The 22,701-nt window shown below is 39.4% G+C and overlaps 9 protein-coding genes and 2 non-coding genes across 11 annotated transcripts; 6 read left to right on the plus strand and 5 right to left on the minus strand.

The window, feature by feature from the left end:
* Positions 1–784: 784 nt before the first annotated feature.
* Positions 785–1,704, plus strand: SS1G_13801 (hypothetical protein; the record flags this gene model as incomplete). Its single annotated transcript, XM_001585183.1, has 4 exons — positions 785–796; positions 889–1,003; positions 1,088–1,363; positions 1,469–1,704. The coding sequence occupies 4 exons, from the start codon at positions 785–787 to the stop codon at positions 1,702–1,704; spliced, it is 639 nt and encodes a 212-aa protein (XP_001585233.1).
* A 952-nt stretch (positions 1,705–2,656) lies between these two features.
* SS1G_13802 (predicted protein) lies at positions 2,657–5,887 on the minus strand (the record flags this gene model as incomplete). The annotated part of the gene is made up of 1 exon (XM_001585184.1): positions 2,657–5,887. The coding sequence occupies one exon, from the start codon at positions 5,885–5,887 to the stop codon at positions 2,657–2,659; it is 3,231 nt and encodes a 1,076-aa protein (XP_001585234.1).
* Positions 5,888–8,657: 2,770 nt separating this feature from the next.
* Positions 8,658–9,165, minus strand: SS1G_13803 (predicted protein; the record flags this gene model as incomplete). The annotated part of the gene is made up of 2 exons (XM_001585185.1): positions 8,658–8,815; positions 9,087–9,165. 2 exons carry the CDS (start codon positions 9,163–9,165, stop codon positions 8,658–8,660), a joined length of 237 nt encoding a protein of 78 aa, XP_001585235.1.
* Positions 9,166–9,402: 237 nt separating this feature from the next.
* On the plus strand, positions 9,403–9,921 carry SS1G_13804 (predicted protein; the record flags this gene model as incomplete). Its single annotated transcript, XM_001585186.1, has 3 exons — positions 9,403–9,466; positions 9,591–9,733; positions 9,826–9,921. 3 exons carry the CDS (start codon positions 9,403–9,405, stop codon positions 9,919–9,921), a joined length of 303 nt encoding a protein of 100 aa, XP_001585236.1.
* Positions 9,922–10,707: 786 nt separating this feature from the next.
* On the minus strand, positions 10,708–11,848 carry SS1G_13805 (conserved hypothetical protein; the record flags this gene model as incomplete). Its single annotated transcript, XM_001585187.1, has 3 exons — positions 10,708–10,743; positions 10,844–11,318; positions 11,556–11,848. 3 exons carry the CDS (start codon positions 11,846–11,848, stop codon positions 10,708–10,710), a joined length of 804 nt encoding a protein of 267 aa, XP_001585237.1.
* Positions 11,849–12,635: 787 nt separating this feature from the next.
* SS1G_13806 (predicted protein) lies at positions 12,636–13,209 on the minus strand (the record flags this gene model as incomplete). The annotated part of the gene is made up of 2 exons (XM_001585188.1): positions 12,636–13,039; positions 13,188–13,209. 2 exons carry the CDS (start codon positions 13,207–13,209, stop codon positions 12,636–12,638), a joined length of 426 nt encoding a protein of 141 aa, XP_001585238.1.
* A 204-nt stretch (positions 13,210–13,413) lies between these two features.
* Positions 13,414–13,485, plus strand: SS1G_14615. The gene has a single exon. It is a non-coding gene; the product is annotated as a tRNA-Gln (tRNA).
* Positions 13,486–14,178: 693 nt separating this feature from the next.
* On the plus strand, positions 14,179–14,712 carry SS1G_13807 (hypothetical protein; the record flags this gene model as incomplete). Its single annotated transcript, XM_001585189.1, has 1 exon — positions 14,179–14,712. One exon carries the CDS (start codon positions 14,179–14,181, stop codon positions 14,710–14,712), a length of 534 nt encoding a protein of 177 aa, XP_001585239.1.
* Positions 14,713–18,175: 3,463 nt separating this feature from the next.
* SS1G_14584 lies at positions 18,176–18,247 on the plus strand. Its single transcript has one exon. It is a non-coding gene; the product is annotated as a tRNA-Gln (tRNA).
* Positions 18,248–19,546: 1,299 nt separating this feature from the next.
* Positions 19,547–21,552, plus strand: SS1G_13809 (hypothetical protein; the record flags this gene model as incomplete). Its single annotated transcript, XM_001585190.1, has 4 exons — positions 19,547–19,790; positions 19,830–20,045; positions 20,095–20,695; positions 20,745–21,552. The coding sequence occupies 4 exons, from the start codon at positions 19,547–19,549 to the stop codon at positions 21,550–21,552; spliced, it is 1,869 nt and encodes a 622-aa protein (XP_001585240.1).
* Positions 21,553–22,129: 577 nt separating this feature from the next.
* On the minus strand, positions 22,130–22,661 carry SS1G_13810 (predicted protein; the record flags this gene model as incomplete). The annotated part of the gene is made up of 3 exons (XM_001585191.1): positions 22,130–22,161; positions 22,372–22,619; positions 22,657–22,661. The coding sequence occupies 3 exons, from the start codon at positions 22,659–22,661 to the stop codon at positions 22,130–22,132; spliced, it is 285 nt and encodes a 94-aa protein (XP_001585241.1).
* Between the last annotated feature and the right edge of the window lie 40 nt (positions 22,662–22,701).

The raw sequence follows: 22,701 nt of genomic DNA on the forward strand, positions 1-22,701 counted from the left end.
ATCTGAAGAAGTGGAAAGGAGTTAACATTGCATTGAGTGAAGAGAAGAAGAGAAAAGAGAGAGAGAGAGAAAGTTAGAGATAGGAAAAAGAGGGTAAAGAGAGAAACGAAATTTGATAATTAAGGAGAGGAAAGGAAGAGAAATTATTTCCAATTTATTCACTCCCACTCCCCGAATTCGCCTGTACTTTTCACCTGTTACCAAAATCCATAACGGACCTGTACAATTTCTTTCAATTATCTTCCGTTCCGTCGCCGGTTTATTAATTATCTTTTTTTTATCAATTTCTCCAAATTCAGCAAAACATCAATTGTTGTTTCATCTTTTCATCTTTCAACCTTCAACCTTTTCCACCTTTCGACCTTTCGACCTTTCCACATTTTCCACCTTTCCACCCTTCAACCTTTCAACCTTTCAACCTTTTCATCTGCGATATCATTACAGTTATTAATAAAATAACTTTGATAATCGATAATCGATAACTTTCCATCCCAAACAACAAGAAACCATTAGTTCTTGGGTTAATCTTCTCTTACCTAAGATTCACCATCCTATTCATTATCGAGCCATCAACTTCTCGATTTCTTTCGAAACTCTTATCAACCTTACCTTACCTCCAAAACAATCAATCATCTTCTTACAGGGACGGCACCTTGTCGCGCAATCTATACTTCCACACCTAAACTTTCACCTAACCTTTCGACTTCGATAAGCATTCGAAGCTTTTCTTTCAAGGGGGCTTAACTTGAGGGTAACGACACACATTCCATATTAATCATTAAAGATGGCTTCAAAGGTAAGCATCCATCATCTATTTCATTGTGTATCATCAACATCACCGCTTCATGATTCTAGAATCAATTGACTAACTTGCGCTTCTTTCTCTAGTTTTTGAGAGAATATAAGCTAGTGGTAGTAGGTGGAGGAGGCGTTGGAAAATCTTGTTTGACGATTCAATTGATTCAAAGCCATTTCGTTGATGAGTATGATCCTACTATTGAAGGTATGCTTTCCATTTCTTCATCTGTCACTTCTGATCTTATCATCGCGTGGCTTGACTAACATGTTTCCTTTTCCCTCAATTCAGATTCCTATCGTAAGCAATGTGTTATCGATGAAGAAGTCGCCTTACTGGATGTACTCGATACTGCTGGACAAGAAGAATACTCTGCCATGAGAGAACAATATATGCGCACGGGAGAAGGTTTCTTACTGGTTTACAGTATTACCAGCAGACAAAGTTTCGAGGAAATCATGACGTTTCAACAACAAATCTTGAGGGTTAAGGATAAGGATTATTTCCCCATTATCGTTGTCGGTAATAAATGTGATTTGGAGGGCGAGAGACAAGTTTCAAAACAAGGTATGTTCCATTCATTCATCAAATGGAGAAAGATATTTGCGGATCCGATGCCGCATGTCACAGCATGAAGAATAAAGAACTTGGACTAATCACTTCATGAAACAGAGGGTCAACAATTAGCAGATGATTTTGGATGCAAATTCATCGAGACATCGGCGAAATCGAGAATCAATGTCGATAACGCTTTCTATGATATCGTCCGCGAAATCAGACGTTACAATAAGGAAATGGCCGGTTACACAGCTGGTGGTGCTAGCGGTGCGAATAGCGGTGGTCCACAAGGAAAGATGGAAGTAAGTGAGGGTGAGAAGGAGAGTGGATGTTGTTGTATTCTCATGTAAAGGATCACTTGCGATGGTCAGGAGGGAAGAGGTTTTATAGATATAGGTTGGGTGGATGTTGGGCGTATATTATGGTATTTGGGGACGAGATATTTTCATATTTGCGAAGGGAAGATACCAAAGAAATTTCTAAAAGGGGATGGATGGCTGGATGGACGGACCGACGTACGTTCTAGTGGATCTTTGAGGATACAATGGATATTGATGGATGGCATGGATGGATGGGTTTTCACAAATAAGATGATAGTAATTTTGGGGCGTATCTGCTGCTGCTATACATATCGGCTGAGCGCTGTGGTGGCTCTTCGTTTGTATACGAAGGTTGAGAAAGGGTGGATAGATTGATGACGATTGTGGAGGTATGCGTGGGTGGAGAATTGTGTGCTAGAAGTTTGAATGGCACGAGAAAATGGTGAAAGGTGCTAGGTGAAAGGGGAGGGAGAGAGTGGTGAGGAGAGATATTCTAAGTTCGGCCTTTTTTTTTCATAATGATACTCCTTTTTAAATGTTACGGGGATGTTTTTGTGTTTGTGTATGTCTGTAAATATATCGGGAGGAAGTGAGTGGTGAGAGGAAAATTATATGATTTTCTCAGTTTATTACTATATATAGTGTTCTTTTCTTCATTTTACATGGGAGACTTCAAGCAGAGATAAAGGTTCTCTCGAGCAAACGAGAAATCAGTTCTTTGAGAGGAGAATAAATAAGTATTCAGTGGTAAGAAGGGAGTGATGAGCAGCTGACTTTCTGGATGAGGTCTTTACCGCGTGAAGAAAGGTTTGGTCCTGTGATTGAATACCTTCTTTTGTCCTTCTCTTGACTTTCAGTTCTCCAATCACATTCATCACACGAACCACTACATTTTATACACTTATTTGTAAATAATTCAAATTCTTGCTAATTTTTACTTCTCATTCCAGTACAAACTCCAAATCAGTTATATAGATCTTATCTAAGCATATACAACGTCTCTACATGACGAACATGCCCACATCTCCGTCCCTCGACCAAGATCTTTACTACCACATCCATTGCACTTCAAAATATCCCTTCTCACCATCCAATTCTTCACAGCGAGCGCTCTCTGTGTTACCTCTCTTATAGCATCATCACGATGATTGTTGCATAACCATGACTTTCTCAATTGAGACGTGCAAGTGCAGTATCCTTTCCTGAATCGCGTAGTTTGTCTCGCATTCCATGTTCGTGGTTTCATTTCTGATGCACATTCGATGCAGTAATATAACTTGGTATATTCAATGAGCGTTTGTTGTGCATCAGCTACTCGAACATTTTGATCTGTGTGGCAAGGCACACAGGTATGCCAATCACCACCTTCGATACCATGTTGAAGGTAATCGCAATGTTTTGCGGGAGCTTTGAAGCAGATGTCGATTCCAATTAATTCATCGCAATTTTTGTTCTTAAAGATGCCTTTCAAATTTTGTTTCCATTCTCGTCTGTATTCAGATAGAGGCCTTCCCTTAAGTGATGGGTCTGGATCTGAATCGTTATCGCGCCTTAGTGTGGCCATTATCCCTTGTCCGGGTTGTCGTTGTTCTACTCCTCTCAGAACACCTTCTAAACCAACTTCTGGATATTCTGGTCTTTGAACACTATTTTCAGGTTCTGCTTCAGGAAGAAAATCAAGATCCATTGCGTCTCCAAAGGCCATGGCTCCATAATGTGCCACATCTCCAAATGGTTCAGCTAAGAATTCAGGGGCCTCAGGCGCGAGACTGTTAAAAGACGCGTCGGGTTCCACAACTGTCGCCACACGATTATATGACGGACCGTTCGGATCTGGTCGATATGGTTGCAAAGATGGATGATCAGCTGTGGCATGATCCAAGAAAAATTGATTTTGATTCCCAGTCTCCATTGATTCCATTATCATCTGTGAGCTGTAATTCATCATCGGTCCGAGATCCATATTGTGAATTGCTGCATCTGCTTCTGCAGATGTCGCAGCTAACCTATCCCATTCAGGACTACCTTCATCATCCAAGGCCGTCTCCAAATCCGCTCGATAGTCACGTTGCCTATATTTGGAAAAACGAGAGACCGTACTGCACATATCTACTGTACCATTGATTTTGCATGTTCCACATGGTTGTTCGCCATCGCAAGGCCTTGACTGATCTCTACAAGGCTCACATTGTTTACTGGGCAGATTATCTGCACCAGGGCTTACGCTTCTACGCCTTTGTCTCGGAGGATTTCTTCTTGGTCCTTGGTTGAACATGGCTCTTTTCTTTCTGGATAGGCTTGCTTTTTCTTGTGCAGTAATTGGTTCATCATCTTCATCATCGTCATCGTCATCTTCCTCGTCGTTATCAATATCAGGAGCTGCCGTCTTTGATTGCTTTTTCCAGACATGTTTTGTCGACGTTGCATCTTCGAGATCTCGAGTAATCTCACAAACTATTCCACGTGCTTTACAGCGCTCACAAGGTCGAGGTGATCCTGTAACTAAAGTACATGGCTTTCTCATATGCTTACAATATAAGCAACGCTTCGTTTTAGGTCCAGTAGCTCCGGCGAGAGGTCCTCTATTTCTAGACGGCATTGCGGGAAGATCCTCATCACTACTGTCCTCTGGAAGTTCAGGTGTTGTAGGTCTTGGTAGATTATCCCTCTCTGCAATGCGTCTAGCGATTAACAAAGCAGTTTTCCTACTTTTTGCATTTTCAAATTGTCTAGCGGCTTTCTCGGCTCGATATTGTGTTGCATATTCTGGATCAAAACTTTTATGTGTATGATCCATTTTATTCTTATGGACTTCTTTATCTTTTTCCCATTGTGCTTTTACTTTTCGTCTAGCTGCCAATCTAGCTTTAAATTGTTCGGGTGTATCACCTGCTATTTTTGCTGTAGTAGGGAAAGAATATGGTCGGCCTCGAATCTCACTTGCTAATATCCCAATGGCTTTCCTCGAAGTTACTACTCGAGCTCTCCAAGCAGTCATTGATTCACCCGGTTTTCTTGGCCCTTCGTCAATAGCTTCAATATTCGAAGCTATTGATATTACATACGGGGAAAATTCACCACTTTCAAGCTGTTGAACGATGTTGGGATCAAATCCTCCTTCATCACCTTGAGCATATCCTCGTATATCTTTCCAATTAGGTGGTCCGGGTGGACGAATCAGATTTTGCTCTTCCCATATGGTACGTCCGAGTATTCCACCCGGTTGCGGATAATATAGTTGTTGATATGTGGGTCCTCTTGGTGCTCGTGGTATGTGTAAATCTCGATATGCATATTCTACATGTTCTAGAATTTGTTGTTGTGGCTGGTTATATTGTTGTGGCTGATTATACCGCTGTGCTTGGTTATATTGTTGTGCTTGGTTATATCGTTGTGCTTGATTATACTGTTGTACTTGGTTATACTGTGGTTGATTATACTGCTGTGGTTGCCATCGCTCGCGTTCGCGAAGTGGCGCATACATATTCTCAGCCCTAACTGTATGCGTCTCATGCATAAATTCAGCAGACTGTTCTCTCCTCGGTCCATGCATACCAACAAGATTACTACGCGGTTGCGGTCTCATACCAACATCACTAGCAGTACCACGAGGCCGACTAGGTAAAACCCATTCTCTAGGTCTCCCCCTCTGTTCCTGAACCGTAGGTGGAATTCCCCCTCTCCAATCCCAAGCATCACTCTCAAATTGCTGTCCCAATGGTATCGCCGTCGGTGGAGGTCCCTGCGGAAAAACCGCTCGCTCAGGTCTATCCTGTCTCTGCACCACAGAACCCATCGCAGCTATCCCCCCAAAAATATCCCACTGATCAATATCCGCCTCGACTACCATATCCTGATCAGGTATATTCACATAAGGACTTACATACGGCCCCTCATTAAGCAGATTATTAAAATCAACAGCTCCTGGATCCCATAGAGCAGCCGTGTTGGTATTGGTATTGGGATTGGTATTCGCTTCCTGAGACCAGGGCGCTTGGCCCCCTTCCCAGCCAAGAAAGGGATCGAACATGGGTCCGGGCCGTTCGGCCCGGTGATCGGTCTCTTGGGATGGATGGGTTGCGGCGTGGGGGTTTGTGTCTGCTCTGCTGGGTTTCTGGGGGGGTTTTTGGGTGGAGGGGGGGTTGGCTGGGGCGGGTGGGACGATGCCTCGTCGGTTGCGGGCTAGGCCTATTTTTGCGGGGTCCCAGGACATTTTGGTGGTGCTTAGGGGGGTTTAGTGAGGGGGTTTTGGTTGGTTGGGTGGATGAGGTAATAGTAATTTGATTGGTGGTGAGATTTTCAAATTTGGCAATAGAGGAAATCGTTTATTGAGCGCGAGTTATCGAACTAGTTGGATAGATAGATGGCTCGTATGTGCTTGCTTGCTTGATTGTACACTTTACACTTGAACATGCGCTCGCTGAGCGTACTCACTTGTAAGACTCGAATGAAACTTTGACATTTTTCACGGTATGATGATTGAGTGCGCGAGTTATAAGATTGAAGGGCTCTTTGTGAGGGGTATTTGGGGGGGTTATTGTCTTTTCTTTCTTGGTTTCTTTTTTTGTTTGTTTCTTTTGAGTGAAAGTGGGGAGTCAGTGGAGGAGTGGATGTTGAATGGATGGATAGAGAGTGATGCATTGAGAGTTTGAAAATAGGAGGATTGGGGATTGAGGTTTAGGGATTGGGATTGGGATTGGGGGAGGATAAAGGATAAAAGAGGGATTTTGGTGGGAAATTGGGAGTTGGGTGAAAGGTGGAAGGTGAAAGAGACGAAAGAGATGAGGATGAGAATAGGCGATGGTGAAAGGGAGATGGGAAATTTTATCTTTGTTGGGTGGTTGTTGGGTTGGCTGTTTGCGGTTTGGTTTTTGGGATGGAGGGTTTGATGGATGGGATGGGTGAGAGGGTGGGTGTGATGGATGGATGGATGGGTGGATGTAGTTTTATTTTGAGTGAGAGGGTTGTGGAGATAGACGGGGTTGGGAATTGTAAGTGGTAATTTGAAGTGGTAATTTGAAGTGTGGGAAGTAGATACTAGAGAGTGTATAAAGGAGATATTTTTCTTTGATGATGATGAGATTGAGGATAGGAGGGAACTTTGAATTTGGATTTGAATATGAATATGGACTTGAAAATGAATCTGAATTTAAACTTGACTTTGAATAAATTAAATAGAGTTTACAAAAAAAGAATTATAGTTTATTAAAACGAATATAAATATATATATGATATAATCTATCTATATATTGTAAAAGAGGAAAAAGAAGAGAAAGAAAAGAAAAGAAGAAATTATAAGATTAATCTAGTTGTAACGATACTGTACTGGAGGCAGCGGCAGCCTAAGGTTCGTCAGTTGGTAGTTATGGGTTAAGGCTTTATCACTGGTATTCACTTGGAAATGAAGTCGTTACTAGATCAAGTAGAATGTAGGTAAACTAATTGATAACTAAGTTGAGCACAAGGCTTTTATTCTATGAAACTATTCTGATTATATACTAAACGTTTCCTGAATGCTAGCTATGCTAGTTGATTAGCATAGCTAGTACTTTTGTTGGTGCTAGCCCATGCTAGCTGACTAGCAGAGTCTATCATATCACGTGATCCCTATTTGCCTCAGGATACTAATCCTGGGACGATTCGTCTCCCAGGATAATTTAACTTCCTCCTAGGATAATTGTCCTAGGATAATTATCATCCTAGGACGTTTTATCCTAAGACACATACTATCCTAGCTCACCCTGATCTCCCAGGACACTTGTCCTGTACCCTTGTGGTTGCCTAATCGTTTGTCCTAGGATTCCTAGGTTCCTTATCGGAGCCGATAAGGAACCCCCGTAAACCGCGGTTAGATCACATTTCCCCTGTTTTCGGCAGCTGAATCACCGACACTCATAATACTACCATAATCTAAACCGTGATTCGTGACACTAGTAATCTTAATTTAGGATAATAGGATTATAATATTTTTATTTTTTGTTTTCTTAATTCATTTAGAAAAATTAATTATTAAATCTAGATTTTATTTAATAATATATATTGTTTAATTATATTTAAATCAAGGATTTTGATTATAGAAATTTATTTATTTTTGTGACCAAAAGGGTGTTTATAGACCAGCAATTGTATTTAACTTAGAATCTACAGGTGAAGAGCACCTGTAGATGGGGATAGCTACTCTATATATACACAAATGAATGGCCTAGCCGTAATGGCTAGGCAAAAAGAAGTCATATTTATCCCTCCAATGATCTTACTTTACCGATAACCATTGATACCTAGTACTTGTCCAGATCTGATCCTCAGGTCACATAATCGTATACTAATCCCGAGTAATCGTATCATGTGTGGACATGGTTAATGTACCTGAGGTTTCTTATATAATAAGGGTGGGAGGAAAGCAGGGGTTTCCGTCACAAATATCTCAACTAATAAAATCGCGAAAAATCTGAAATTTTCAGGATTCACTTATAATTATATAATCATTTTGTAATTAAAATTTCAATTGATTCAATTTATTAATTGTTGAATAATTAATAGGTAAAAATTGTTATTTTGGATATAAAAGGGTAGCCTATATTAGGGGTGGCCCAAAAGTAGGGTACTAGACTTATTATTTCTTTACCATAAATCAATCAACTTAACCTCAGTTAAGTTATCTCGGAAGAAATCACTACCAAATCATGAGATATTTCCTTGTGGAGTGTCCCTCGTCTTCTAAAGCTAAGAGTTTCATTTATGATTGTGATTGGTTAACATGATTGGTATTTCATAGCCGTAGTTGGTGATATGCTTGGGAGCTCAGTCGCTGTATTTATTTTACCACGCCCATCTTTATCCAACAAGACAGTGTGTATCAATTCACCCAAAAGATTCAATTATCAAATCTATATCAAACATTGAAGGGTATGAATGATGAGATTTATTGAGAATTATTAAATATATATATTGAATGAAATCTAGTTCATATATCAGATACTATATCAAGAGAACATCATCAGACCATAATCCTTCCCGGCCAAACAATTTGGCATATCATATTTAGATATAATTGTTGAGTACGAGAAGGATACCGGAAGACGTAGCACCCACGGATTACGTAGGTCCTGTATGTCTAATTGTATTCTGTCTAAAGAGCTAGCTACATATTGAAAGTAGTAAGTCTTATATAGACTTACTAAAAGAGCTAGTCTCTTTCGCGTTCGCTTAGTTCTTTATTACAGTAGTAATTGAATTGAAGTCATTCACTTCGTTCACACAATAATACAATCTTGATAATATACAACATATAAATATTGGTAAGATATAACCTCGCAGATATAAGTAGGATTACAAAGCTATATTATATTTATATATTGTACAAGTAAAAATCGAGATATTGTAAATATCAATGATATTTATATTATACATACAAAACCTAATATTTATTCTAGACAGGGTAGTCTGTCTCGGTTTGATTCCATGATAATGACTATTATCTAATCGTGGCATATTATTTGTTATGATACAAAGTTGCTAGTATTAAAATACTAGTTGTCATATATACATCAATACTACTCGAGACCATACAACCTTACATATATACACTTCATCCCTTATAACTACAGGGATCCAAACATTATCAAAGACTTACCAATGGAGTACCACGCGTATAATTACATATGGAAGACAAGTTAAAAGTAAATAATATAAAAAGAACCTGCTACGCCATCCTCGCATTCCTCCATCATGATATCATTACAATCCCTAGTATACATACACCTCAATCTGTCTCTCGCTTTAGCGGCGGCAAGTCTTTCTTTCTGTCCCTGTATTTACTCTTCACTTCAAGCACCAATCCTGACAAGTATTGACGCACATTCCAATTTTCCACTCTACATCTCAACAATCCCCTCCAAAAATTTAAAGTAATCAAGTGAGCAAGAAGCAACAAGTTACACATTATCCCAAAGTACAAACTACACTCATTATCATTACTCATAGACTCCAGACCGCATACCTCATTAAACTATATCCCCTCAAATACAATCCACAGTGGAACAAGCGGAGGCAATTGAACGTATGTGGCCAATAGTTCAAGAGGCAAACCGAGAATTTCCTCGTCATACAAAACTTACTAAATCCACATCCTCTTCACTAATCCAAATAAAGCAATGGGGAAATCGGGTAAAGGGATTATTCAGCGACAACCGATATCTGATCTATACCCGAGAGAAATTGATAAGCTATATACAGATGCGGACATAATGTCAACTTCATTGGGAAATGACACAAACAAATAAGAACTTCCGTGGATTACAAAACATCGAGGAAGTGTGGGTCGAGAAATAGGTGCAGGGTTAGAATGAATAAATAAATAGACACACTAGTCTTCTTCTTAGAGAAGAAAGAGAAATATACTTGTAAATTGAATAGGTAGTCCAATCTCAAATGGGAAATCACTGCCATTGTCTAGTTCGCTGTACCGATATAATGAAGTCAAGAACCATAATTAAGCGAGCCCTTACCCCTGATAAATAAATAACCAAGACCAAAATTGGGAACATAATTAACAATTCCTTTGCTCTGTTCGGAGGAGTTCAATATTTGAACTTCCCACATAAACTTGGGCTTTGAGTACTATTTCAAAGTAGAGAGGAATGATATAACTATGCTCCCACGCATGTGATTGCTGAAGCATATCCAATAGCTGATTGGGCATGTATGTAGAATTCGCATGTTCTTGAAGACTACCTGTATGCTGTAGACAGACTTCGTTCAAGCACCCACTATGTAAATGTAATGATCTCGGACGTATTGCCCTCTTTCTAGCTATTTGACCATCACAACTAGTAAGTTATGGGTAGACAGAGATTCCTTGAAAGTGCCGTAGGAAAAATTGCATGCCAGAAGAACGAACAATGAAAGAAAATGAGGCAAAGTTTCTGAATCCCTAAACCAAAGGGAAGGATATCTATTGTATTGCGCAACGCATTTCTACTCATCCTCTCCTCTATTTATCTATTTGTATATTCTACGCACAAATGGAATATCTCAAATCTTCCTATGCATAGCACCACCAGCACCGGCCTATGAACTGTCAGTTCATGACTTTTTATGTAATACCGTGGCAGAAGCCTGCCAATATCCCTATTAGTTCTTGTCGGACCAAAAGAATCACAAAACATACCTGATGATTGGGGAAAACTAAAGTATCGGCGATAACCACATTCTCTCTTCTTCCAGCTGCAAAAACAATAATTTCTGCGATATCATCCGGAGTCAATGGTTCGCATCCAGCATAAACAGCATCTGCCTTCTTCTTATCACCATAGAATCTGACGACACTGAATTCCGTCTCAACTTGCCCTGGATCAATCTCAATGACTCTTATTCTTGTAGCAATTAATTCCTTTCTAAGTGAATCACCAAAACTTCTAATGGCTGCTTTAGTCGCACAATAGATACTTCCTCCTATGTATGGTTCTCTTCCTGCAATACTGCCAATGTTTATAATATCGCCTTTTCCACCATCGGGTCGTGCTTTGAAAATTGGAAGGATAGCTTGAGTCATATTGATGAGACCAGTTACGTTTGTTGCGAACATGATGTTGACATCTTCTTCGGCGATAGATGGAGCTTGGGCTACGCCTTTGACTAAACCACTGAATTAAAACTTTCATCAGCAGATGTATTTTATCTCTTGCAGAACAGCAGGAGGAAAATATGAGCCCGGCCATGCATGATAATGGATGAACCCTATAGTGTGCCTAAAATAGCCTCTGTAACCAACAAGTTGAGGGTAGTAACCTTGGAGCAAAGGAATATTCTAAAAGCTTCCCTTCACATTGAAGTAGTCATCCCAGTACTCTTTCCTACTCTAAAGATTTGAAAGCACTCACGCATTATTAACCAAAATATCAATTTCCCTCCATTCCTCTGGCAATCCACCAACAAACCCTTTCACCTCCTCAGGTTTGCTAACATCCAATTTCACAGGCAAAACCTTCACACCCTCACCACATTCCTTCTCAATATCCTTCTTTACCTCTTCCAAAACATCAATTCTCCTTGCCGTTAAAATTAATCTCAAATCTTTAGGAGAAGTCCTCGCGAATTCGAAAGCGGTACTTCTACCAATTCCTGACGAGGCACCAGTTATAACAATGGTTTTTCCCTCTAGACGTTTGGACATTGCGGATGACATGGTTCGTTTGTAGAGGTGCGGAAGGAGGAATCCGGGAGATGGATATCTGAGGAGGGATTTGAAGGTTCGTAGGTTTAGAGATTGTTTCTGAAGAATTGGCATGCGTGGAATTGAGGTTTATGAAGTTAATTAAGAAGAGAACTGTCAGAACGGAGTCATAGATAAGTGGAAGGAGAGAATGATCAATGATGTGATTACCTAGGTAATCTAAGGTGGGGGTTTGATAGCTGTGACTTTATGAGCTTACCCCACATTTCGGAGATAGAACGGGATTGTATTGCCCTCGGTCCGTCCCTTAAGCAAGGTTACTAGATAATCTGAGGGACAGTCTGTCCAGAACGGTATTCGTCTACCAGGAGATTATTTCATCTATGTTTCGGCAATCAATACACCTCAATATTTATGTGCCTATCAATCAGTGCTTGAATCCCCGAGATATTCGAGAAGCCTTCGACTATATATTGTAAGTCGATGGAAAGTTAACACTCCCAAAAGCTATGCAAACAAAATATACATCTTCAACTACCTCCACCCACGAAAGAACAAAGAAAATGCTTTTATCCCTAGCTCTTTATCGGTCATATGGAAAATTGCACTGTCTTACTATAGCAAGTGCTTTTAGGTTTTCATCGCACACCCAACAGAGTCCATGAATCCTTATATCTCTGTTCTGATATCATTTCCCAGATATAAAGTTTACAAACCCTCTCTCCCTGTTTCTGTTACAAATCATTTACATTTTGCCAATTTACGGACTGATATAACCACTCTAGCTTCAGTAAGCTTCAAGAGTCGTAATCATTATTTTAGAGCGGTTAAGGACCTCATATATATCTCCTTGAAAGTTTTGAGAGGTTTTGACGAAGCTATTTATCAGCAAGAGATTCTCGTATGGATAATAATAATGCCTATGATTTCTTAGGTAGTCTTTTAAGTCTCTTAAATCTCTTAAATCTCTTAAATCTCTTAAATCTCTTAAATCTCTTAAATCTCTTAAATCTCTTAAATCTCTTAAATCTCTTAAATCTCTTAAATCTCTTAAGTCTCTTAAATCTCTTAAATCTCTTAAATCTCTTAAATCTCTTAAATCTCTTAAATCTCTTAAATCTCTTAAATCTCTTAAATCTCTTAAATCTCTTAAATCTCTTAAATCTCTTAAATCTCTTAAATCTCTTAAATCTCAATCATTTATCTTTATTAATTTATTAAGGATTTCTTTTTTATTTTCCACATAGACCATATCCTTTATAACAATTCTCCATTGGTACTTATTATTAGTCGATACTGGACAGTATCGAGATTACTTGAACATTCATCAATTCCCTACCCAACTCCACAATAACCCTCATCTCCGATTAATTCCAATCAAATTTATAATAAACAACATAACAAAACCCCAAAATCTTTCCGTTCTTTTTCCATGGGACCTTGCTTCCCCCCGCCCCGCTCCATCCCACTCCACTTCTATCCAAAAAAAAATCTCTTCATCCGTCACCCACCACATGAATATATCTTCTAACACATGGCTGTTCCACAACAACAATCGCGAAAACCCTTCTATGGTGTAATGGTTAGCACGTCGGATTTTGATTCCGGAGATATTGGTTCGATTCCTATTAGAAGGTTCTCTAAGAACTTTCCATCCTTCCATACCTAGTTTGAAGCTAGGATATTAGGGTTTCGTTGTCTTTTTGGGGAAACTTTTGCTCTTTCTTTTATGTGTAGATAGATAGAGTGTAAGAATTCCTATGAAGGAATATAATTTTTCTTGAGTATATTCTGATATTGTATCCCCTCTATCAAAAAAATTGATATCAAGAGGGCAAGCCCCCACATCCTCAAACCCCCTTTAGCTCGCTACGCTCGAAGAATTATTTTCGATATAGGTAGTCGGCCTCCACAGTTTTGTTACGAGGGTTGCCGTCTAGATCACGTGAAAGTGCTCTAGGCTCTCGAGGTGGTTTATAACTAGGCGTCAAGCAGGGACTTAAGTAATGACAATGATGATATGCAATTCGTAACTAATAGTAGAGTATACTAAATGATTGATCTTGATCTTGAGCACGAAGCTCTAACGTGGTTTATCATCGGGTCGCCAATATCACCGGGTCGCCACTTTTTTCACCATTCAACCACTTCAATTTCAATTCGCGATATCTCAATGAATTATCATGGAAACACAATCAAAAGAAGCCCGAATCATCTTAGCTATTGAAGCTATTCGAAAGTCTAAAAATTTGACAATTACGAAAGCTGCGAAAGTCTATTCAGTACCTCGATCTACACTACGCGATAGAATCAACGGTCGAAATAACCAAATGGAAACTCGAGCAAATGGGCATAAAATAACCGAATTAGAAGAGAAAGTGCTTCTTCAGTATATAATTGATATGGATGATAGAGGGTTTGCACCTAAATTGAGTGGTGTGGAAGATATGGCGAATTATATTCTTCAGTCGCGAGGGGCAAAGAAGGTTGGAAAGCTCTGGGCTCATCGATTCGTAAAGCGTCATACGGAATTAAAGATGCGTTTTAATCGCGTTTATGACTTTCAAAAAGCTCTCTGCAAAGATCCTAAGCTTATTGAAAAATGGTTTCAAATGGTATTGAATATACGAGCGAAATATGGTATTCAGGATTGCGATTTCTACAATTTCGACGAAACAGGCTTCATGATGGGGATTATAGTTGCCTGTATGGTTGTAACTAGTGCTGAACGAAATGGCAGAAGCAAGGCAATACAACCAGGCAATCGAGAATGGGCTACAGCAATTATATGTGGTAATGGAGAGGGTGAAACTATACCTCCATTTCTGTTGGGTTTCTTGAGACTAGAAAGAGCATCAGATTGAATTGATTGATTTTCTAGCTGAGCAGTTAAGCTGCGAGTATATATTCAAAAAATGAAGGAATAGGTTAGGTATTCGGCCTTCGGAATTAAAGTGCTTTGAAATCAAAATATTGAAAGCAAACAAACAGTATACCAAAAAGGAAAGAATAAATTAAAAGTTGAGTTTTGTTTGCTCCTTATATGCATCATGCAATATACATGCATATGCTGCCAAGATCACAGGAGGTCAACAATTTCTGATAGTTCAAGGACAAGTCCACCTTTCGAATTGGTATACCGAAACCGATCTTCCTACAGATTGGGCTATTAAACCTACTTCCAATAGATGGACGAATAATGAGACAGGGTTAGAATGGTTAAAGCATTTCGATAAACATACTATTCATCGAAGAAAGGGCAAATATCGAATGTTAGTGCTGGATGGACACGAAAATCATGAATCAATACCTTTTCAATCATATTGCAAAGCAAATGATATAATATACATAAAGCTACCAGCGCATTCTAATCATTTAACTCAACCATTCGATGTTGGATGTTTTAGTGTTCTGAAACGCTCGTATGGTAGTCAAATTGATGGATTTATCAAGGCACATATCAATCATATCTCTAAGATTGAATTCTTTATAGCTTTCAAAGCTACATATCAACAATCAATTACATCTCAGAATATAAAAGCTGGGTTTCGAGGAACTGGATTAATACCATTTAATCCTGAAGCTGTACTCTCAAAGTTAGATATTCGAATTCATACACCTATTCCCCCCCCTCTCAATATAGATCCTTGGATCTCTCAAACACCTCACAATCCAATTGAAGCTCTTTCTCAATCAACTTTAGTAAAATCTCGAATAACTCGTCATCAATCAAGCTCTCCTACATCTATATTCGAAACTGTACTAGCTCTAACTAAAGGTATAGAGAGATTAGTATATGAGAATACACTTTTAAGTGCAGAAAATCGTACACTTCGGAAGGCAAACGAGGTATTAAGCAAACGTCGACGCGCAAAAAAGATTCAATTACGTCAAGGAGGAGTGCTTACTGGACAAGAGGCTCTTGATATATTATCTCAACAAGAGGTTGATGTTCAGATTCAACGCGACGAGCGTCAAAAGAGGGGGAATTCTAATGAGGAAGCATCTTCTAGTCGATGCTGTAGTACATGTGGGAGAACTGGTCACAATTCAAGAACTTGTCAAAATAGTATAATAGACCCTAGATTATTAGATTCTTAATAGTTTCAATCAATTGATTGAGTAGTTGTTGAATAATACAAAATTGAAGTGGTTGAATGGTGAAAAAAGTGGCGACCCGGTGATATTGGCGACCCGATGATAAACCACGTTATACAAAGGGAATCCATCTTGATTATATAGACCTTCATACTTCTATGATCACTGGTGATCCTTCATGATCATCAGTGATCACCTATACCGTGATCCTTAGTGATCCTTAATGATCACTACTGATCACTTATGATCACGTGTCTTGGTCATGTGATGGTAGTTGTGTAGCCCGTCGTAACAAGTTTGGCCCGGAGGTCAGCGGAGTGTTATTTTGATATTATTGAATTCTTGTTAGATATTTATAGTTTGTTTTTTCAAGATCTTTTAGATATATAAAATAAATATATTTTATAATTTTTATAATATTTTTATATTTTATTTTATTTTATTTTATTTTATTTTATTTTATTTTATTTTATTTTATTTTATTTTATTTATTTTATTTTATTTTATTTTATTTTATTTTATTTTATTTTATTTTATTTTATTTTATTTTATTTTATTTTATTTTAAAATTGTGACGGAAACCCCTGCTTTCTGTTACGTCCAAAACGATTAGTATGTCACATGACCATAAAACATGTGATGGAACGGTGAGGAACGAACGTTCCTAGGAACAACCAGGAACGCTCGTTCCCAGGAACGACGATTCCTAGTTAACCATAGGCACGAAGGACTATATAATCAAGATGGATTTCTTTTGTATAGAGCTTCGTGCTCAAGATCAATCATTTAGTATACTCTACTATTAGTTACGAATTGCATATCATTATTGTCATTACTTAAGTCCCTGCTTGACGCCTAGTTATAAACCACCTCGAGAGCCTGGAGCACTTCCACGTGATCTAGACGGCAAACCTCGTAACACTTTCCTCCCACCCTTATTATATAAGAAACCTCAGGTACATTAACCATGTCCACACATGATACGATTACTCGGGATTAGTATACGATTAGGTGACCTGAGGATCAGATCTGGACAAGTACTAGGTATCAATGGTTATCGGTAAAGTAAGATCATTGGAGGGATAAATATGAATTCTTTTTGCCTAGCCATTACGGCTAGGCCATTCATTTGTGTATATATAGAGTAGCTATCCCCATCTACAGGTGCTCTTCACCTGTAGATTCTAAGTTAAATACAATTGCTGGTCTATAAACACCCTTTTGGTCACAAATATATATAAATTGATTTAAAAATTATAAATATTGATTATATATTTTGATGTCTTTTGGTGTGAATTATAAAATGGCTGATAGCAGTTGGCTAGTACTGTATGCTGGCCATTTGCCAAATGGAAATGGTTGATGGATGAAGTATAGATGTGGTTATAAATTATTTGTCCAGGTAAGGCACCATAAGCCGTATTGCTCTTAGGAATGCAGCGCAACTCTTGGCAGATATGGAAGACAAGACTGGCATACTGAAACCTCGATATCTGCAGTCAGAAGATTGTCACCTTTTTCATAGTCCTGATACACTTAAGTATCATAAGAACCTATCATGGCTTGCTAAAACATCATCTCCGCATCCTCGCTGGGCTGATTTTACAGGAGATCAGGCTAAGGCCCATTACCCCTCTAATTCGACCAGCCCACGAACATTTTTGCTTGCACTCACATCCATAAATAGGCAATTAACCCACACGGATGGCTATTGACCTACGCAACTGGTTCATGTAAATGCTCGCTGCTAATATTGCTGTCTTCAATGTCCTAAGAAATCCTACATTCATTTGAAGAGATACCTGACAGCCAAGAAAAGTCGAAACAGCCAACTTCAATAACGAAGAAGATACATAAGAAACAATTGCAAGGGCATTAGCTAAGGGTAGCTTATATGTATAAAAGTCAAATTAGACCTTGTTTGCCACCCAAAGGTGTCGCTTTCTAATACACCTCATATTTTAACCGAGACTACCCGATTTTTCGACGACAAATTGAATACCGATAATTACAACCTCTAGCACATTCATCTTGGCATTGCTAGAGCTTTGAAATGAAATATAAGTGCCCGAATATTTTTTTTTAGCAAGGGTGTAAGGTTAAGACCGTTCCATGACTCGCTTCCGCCCCCGGCCCACCAAAAAAAAATTTCTTTGAAAATTCTTCTCGTCCCACTTGAATGCAAATATAAACATAAATAACGGACTGGATAATAACAATTGCAATAACCCTTCTATGGTGTAATGGTTAGCACGTCGGATTTTGATTCCGGAGATATTGGTTCGATTCCTATTAGAAGGTTCTGATATACAGAACGTTCTCTTCTTCCATATCCAGTTTGAAACTGGGATCAGAGGGTTGCAAACTTTTTGCCATTTTGCCACCGGTAATCCTCGCCTGGAACCGGGTACTACCACATAGTGGCTAGTCCTAGATCGATTTGTTTTCGGTGTTGTTGATATCTTCTCGAATTCATCCCTTCAATAAGACAAACCTGCGGTGGATTTCTCCACGCCACTTTGAACCTAGGTGGGGCGGAAGCGCGGAAATGTGGTCGTTCGACGGATGATGAGTTAGATGAACTGAATATGTATGTGTATATGTTCCTTGCCAACGGTAGATAGTCATCCAGGTAGGAAAAATGTGGTGTTCTGCGGCTGCCTTTGATGTGATCGATTTTTCTCTGCTTAGGCTTTGAAGACTTACAGTTCCTTGCTACAGAACGGAATCTGATATAGCTTTCAAGTGTCTAGGGATTGAGAAGGATTCCAATGGAAATGATACTTGCATTCCCGTGGAGGGCTGGCGGATGTGGACTCAAGGCGTAGAAATGATTTACTATGTTCGTCTAATTCAATGTCCATCTTAGCTCGGAACTTTAAAAGACGGATTGAAAAAGGCGGAATAGACTTGTATGACTATGACTTTAATAATTATACAATATCACGAGAACAACGATAATTAATGAAGAAGGGTGATGATATATTGATCCTGTGCTGCTACCGAGACCCCTAATTCGATGAGCACGCCAATCATGTGATTGATTGAAGAAGTCTTTCTAATCTCCGACGTCCGACGTCCGATATCCGATTAAGCAAATGCTGAGTACATAGTTCTACTCATTTTCCCTTCATTAAACCTTCTGGCCTGGGCAAACTCTATCAAGATATCCAAGGAAGCCAATTTATCATGATATCGAGGATTCAGCTCCTCAATTTAGCCTTGGTATTGACAATAAATGCCACGATATTAGCGTGCCGTTACACTTCTCCGTTGCCTGCTAACATGCCACAGTAATGTTATGTACGGAGTAAATGGCGGTGGCAACGATACTACCAAAACCCGATATAAACTTCATGCACCTCCCCCGCTTGTAACCCCGCAAAGATAATCGGCCCGTCATGTTATTCTTGATCGATGAAACGTGGAGATTAGTTTGACCAATCGTCAAGCTTGTGACATGGGATGAAAGGTACATGTAAAAGAAGTAGACTGGCACTAGTAACTTGTTTATATTGCTGCATGTTTCCTTAATTGTACCACATCTGCTTCTTTTCTTCCCCTTTTGACTTGAGATAAACTATTGCCAGTACTTTCATCATGCGGTTTTATTCAGTCACAGCAGTTTTATCTCTGCTATGTACTCAAGCAATAGCGACTTCACCAAGCGATTCGGCTGCAAGTTATAATAATCTCAATTCATTCATTGCTTCCGAGAGAAAAATTGCTTTACAAGGCGTTCTCAATAATATTGGACCAGATGGATCAAAAGTGTCAGGAGCAGGCAACTATGTTGTTGCAAGTCCATCTAAAGCTAATCCGGATTGTGAGAGCAACATTCTCGGTTAATTACCGCAAGACAGTTTATGCTGATGAATTCTAGATTTCTACACCTGGACACGAGACTCCGCATTGACGTTAAAGATGATTGTTGATGAATTTATCTTTGGCAATCGTGCACTTCAACCTCAGATTGAGAAATATGTAAAGGCTCAAGCTATCCTCCAAACTGTTACGAATCCTTCTGGTTCTCTTCTTTATGACGGTCTTGGTCTCGGTGAACCAAAATATAAGGTTGATGGTACCCAATTCAATGGTGGTATGTAAACATTCAAGAGGAGATTTTGGCAAAGGCTGACTTTCTTTAGCATGGGGTAGACCTCAACGTGATGGCCCAGCTCTTCGTGCTATTGCTTTAATGGCTTATAGTAATTGGTTGATAAATCATGATCAATTTCAAAGAGCCAAGCTAGTTATATGGCCTATTATTTCAAATGATCTTTCGTACATCGGGGAGTACTGGAACTCAACTGGGTTCGACCTCTGGGAAGAAGAACTTGGCTCAAGCTTCTTCACCTTACAGAATCAGCATCGTGCTTTTATTGAAGGTCAAACTTTGGCTAATAAGCTGGGAGTTGAATGTACAGGATGTCTTAATGCACCCGAAGTCCTTTGTTTTCTCTCTCAAAGTTTTTGGAATGGTGAATATATCATCTCAAATGTTAATGTGGATAATGGAAGGACTGGATTAGATGCAAATTCTATCCTTGGTTCAATATCTATTTTCGATGTTGATGGGTCATGTGATAGTCCAAATTTACAACCTTGTAGTAGCAGAGCGTTGTCAAACTTTAGGGCTGTTGTCAATAGCTTTCGAGGGATTTATGGTATCAATGCTGGTATTAAGAATAATTCAGGTATTGCTGTTGGAAGATATGCTGAAGATATTTATCAAGGAGGAAATCCATGGTACATTCTTCCACTAATCCGATCTATCTATTAATAGCTAACTTTTTAGGTATTTAATCACCACTGCTGCCGCAGAATTTCTCTATGATGCTGTTGCACAATGGAAAAATCAGAAAGCCCTGACCGTTGACTCGATATCCATCAACTTCTTCCGCGATCTCTATCCAACCATCAAGCTTAAAAGCTATACCAACAAGGACAACGAATTTACCAAAATACTGAACGCTATTACAACATATGCCGATTCTTTCGTCACAGTCGCGCAAAAATACACACCCGTAGATGGATCTCTAGCTGAACAATTCGATCGCAATACTGGCACCCCCATCTCGGCAAATGACCTAACATGGAGTTACGCAGCATTCGTCACAATGGCCCAAAGACGTTCTGGTCAATATCCCGCCAGCTGGGGAAGTTCAGCATCATCAATCCCACCACCAAACTGCGCACCTTCATCAACTCAAGGCGTATACATTCCAGCCATTGCAGCAGGCGCCCCAAACATCACAGCAACATGTAAATACGCGGTTCAATTCTACGTCAACGCTACAACATATTATGGCGAAAATATATATGTCATTGGTAACACGACGGATCTCGGGAATTGGGATTTAAATAGCGCGTTGCCGATGAATGCGGGGATGTATACGACGGAATATCCATTATGGTATGTGGATACGAAGCTGACGGCGGGCGATACGGTTAGTTATGTTTTTGTTAGACAGCAGGATTGTGGTCAAGCTCCGATTTATGAGAGTGGGAATAGGACGGTTACGGTTCCGGAATGTGGGACTGGAGGGACGAAGGTGGTTAGGGCTGCTTGGGCTGGGAGTGTGGGGAGTAGTGGGAGTTGTTGAGGATTTTATAGCTTTGCTAGCACTAGGGTAGTGAAGGATGATTAGTTATGAGGTTTTTAATGGGTTGTGGGTTAAGATAATCTTATATACATTAAATTATTTTTTGATGTCGTAAACATGACAAAACTCACGCAACTCGGCACGTGGTAAGATTGGTTACTGTCGACTTTCCTACAGACAGTTCTGTCCTTCCCTGCCATTCATCTCGTTTAAACTGCCTTCCAAATCTTCCACTTCCATTCCTCACCATCATCTTCAATCCCCCACATACCCACTATCTATCCTATCTCTCTCACTACTTTTCCGTCACTATGACACTATCATTATTATATATTCAAATTTTGATCATGCACTAAATTCTTCAATCCTTTTCATTATTGGAAACTTTGGTTCTTTTATCATTATCTATCTGAATTTGATTGTTATGACAGTTCTCAACCACAATTTCCTGATATTCTCTCATTACAATAACTACTTCTCACGGTATTCCTATTGAAAAATGAAATCCCTCATATTACCATACACACTCCCTATAAACCCCATTGAGCCCCAAGTCTATTAGTAGCCTCATCATCACCTAATCTATTCCCATGTATCTTCTGGCCTTTCCTATCCAATCTGCAAGTCGCCATATTAGCACCCGCACATAACAGTTTCAAAAAAGATTAACAAGAGTAAAAACTCACACAATAATAGGCCCCGGAAAACTCGCCAATTTCCTCAAAAACAACCAAAACTTATAAAAAGTCAACTGAATCTTCCTCCCCTTCATAAAATTCGGAATCCACACCTCCCAATACCCCGTCCCGACTATCTCACCCACTTTCTCAATCGCCTCTCGTACCTCGATGTAAAATTCGCTCGCTGTGCGGATTTGTCCACTTCGTACTTTGGTTTTCCATATGCTGGCCACTTGGGGCTCCATTATGAGATTCCAGATTTCGGTCCAGAAAGTTGGTGTAAAGGTTATAGGTGGGTAGGGCAACATGATATTTGGGAAGTCCTTGAGGTGATCCCAGCCATTATCGATGAAGCGGAGGAGAAGACCATTGGGTTCTTCTCGTAAACTATCACAATTAAATAAATTAGCAAATCGTGGAGAACAACATTTAGAGTAAAGATAAAAGAGGATAAAGTCTTACATAACTA

This window comes from Sclerotinia sclerotiorum, genomic scaffold (assembly GCF_000146945.2).
Source record: "Sclerotinia sclerotiorum 1980 UF-70 scaffold_27 genomic scaffold, whole genome shotgun sequence".
Lineage (NCBI taxonomy): Eukaryota > Fungi > Ascomycota > Leotiomycetes > Helotiales > Sclerotiniaceae > Sclerotinia > Sclerotinia sclerotiorum.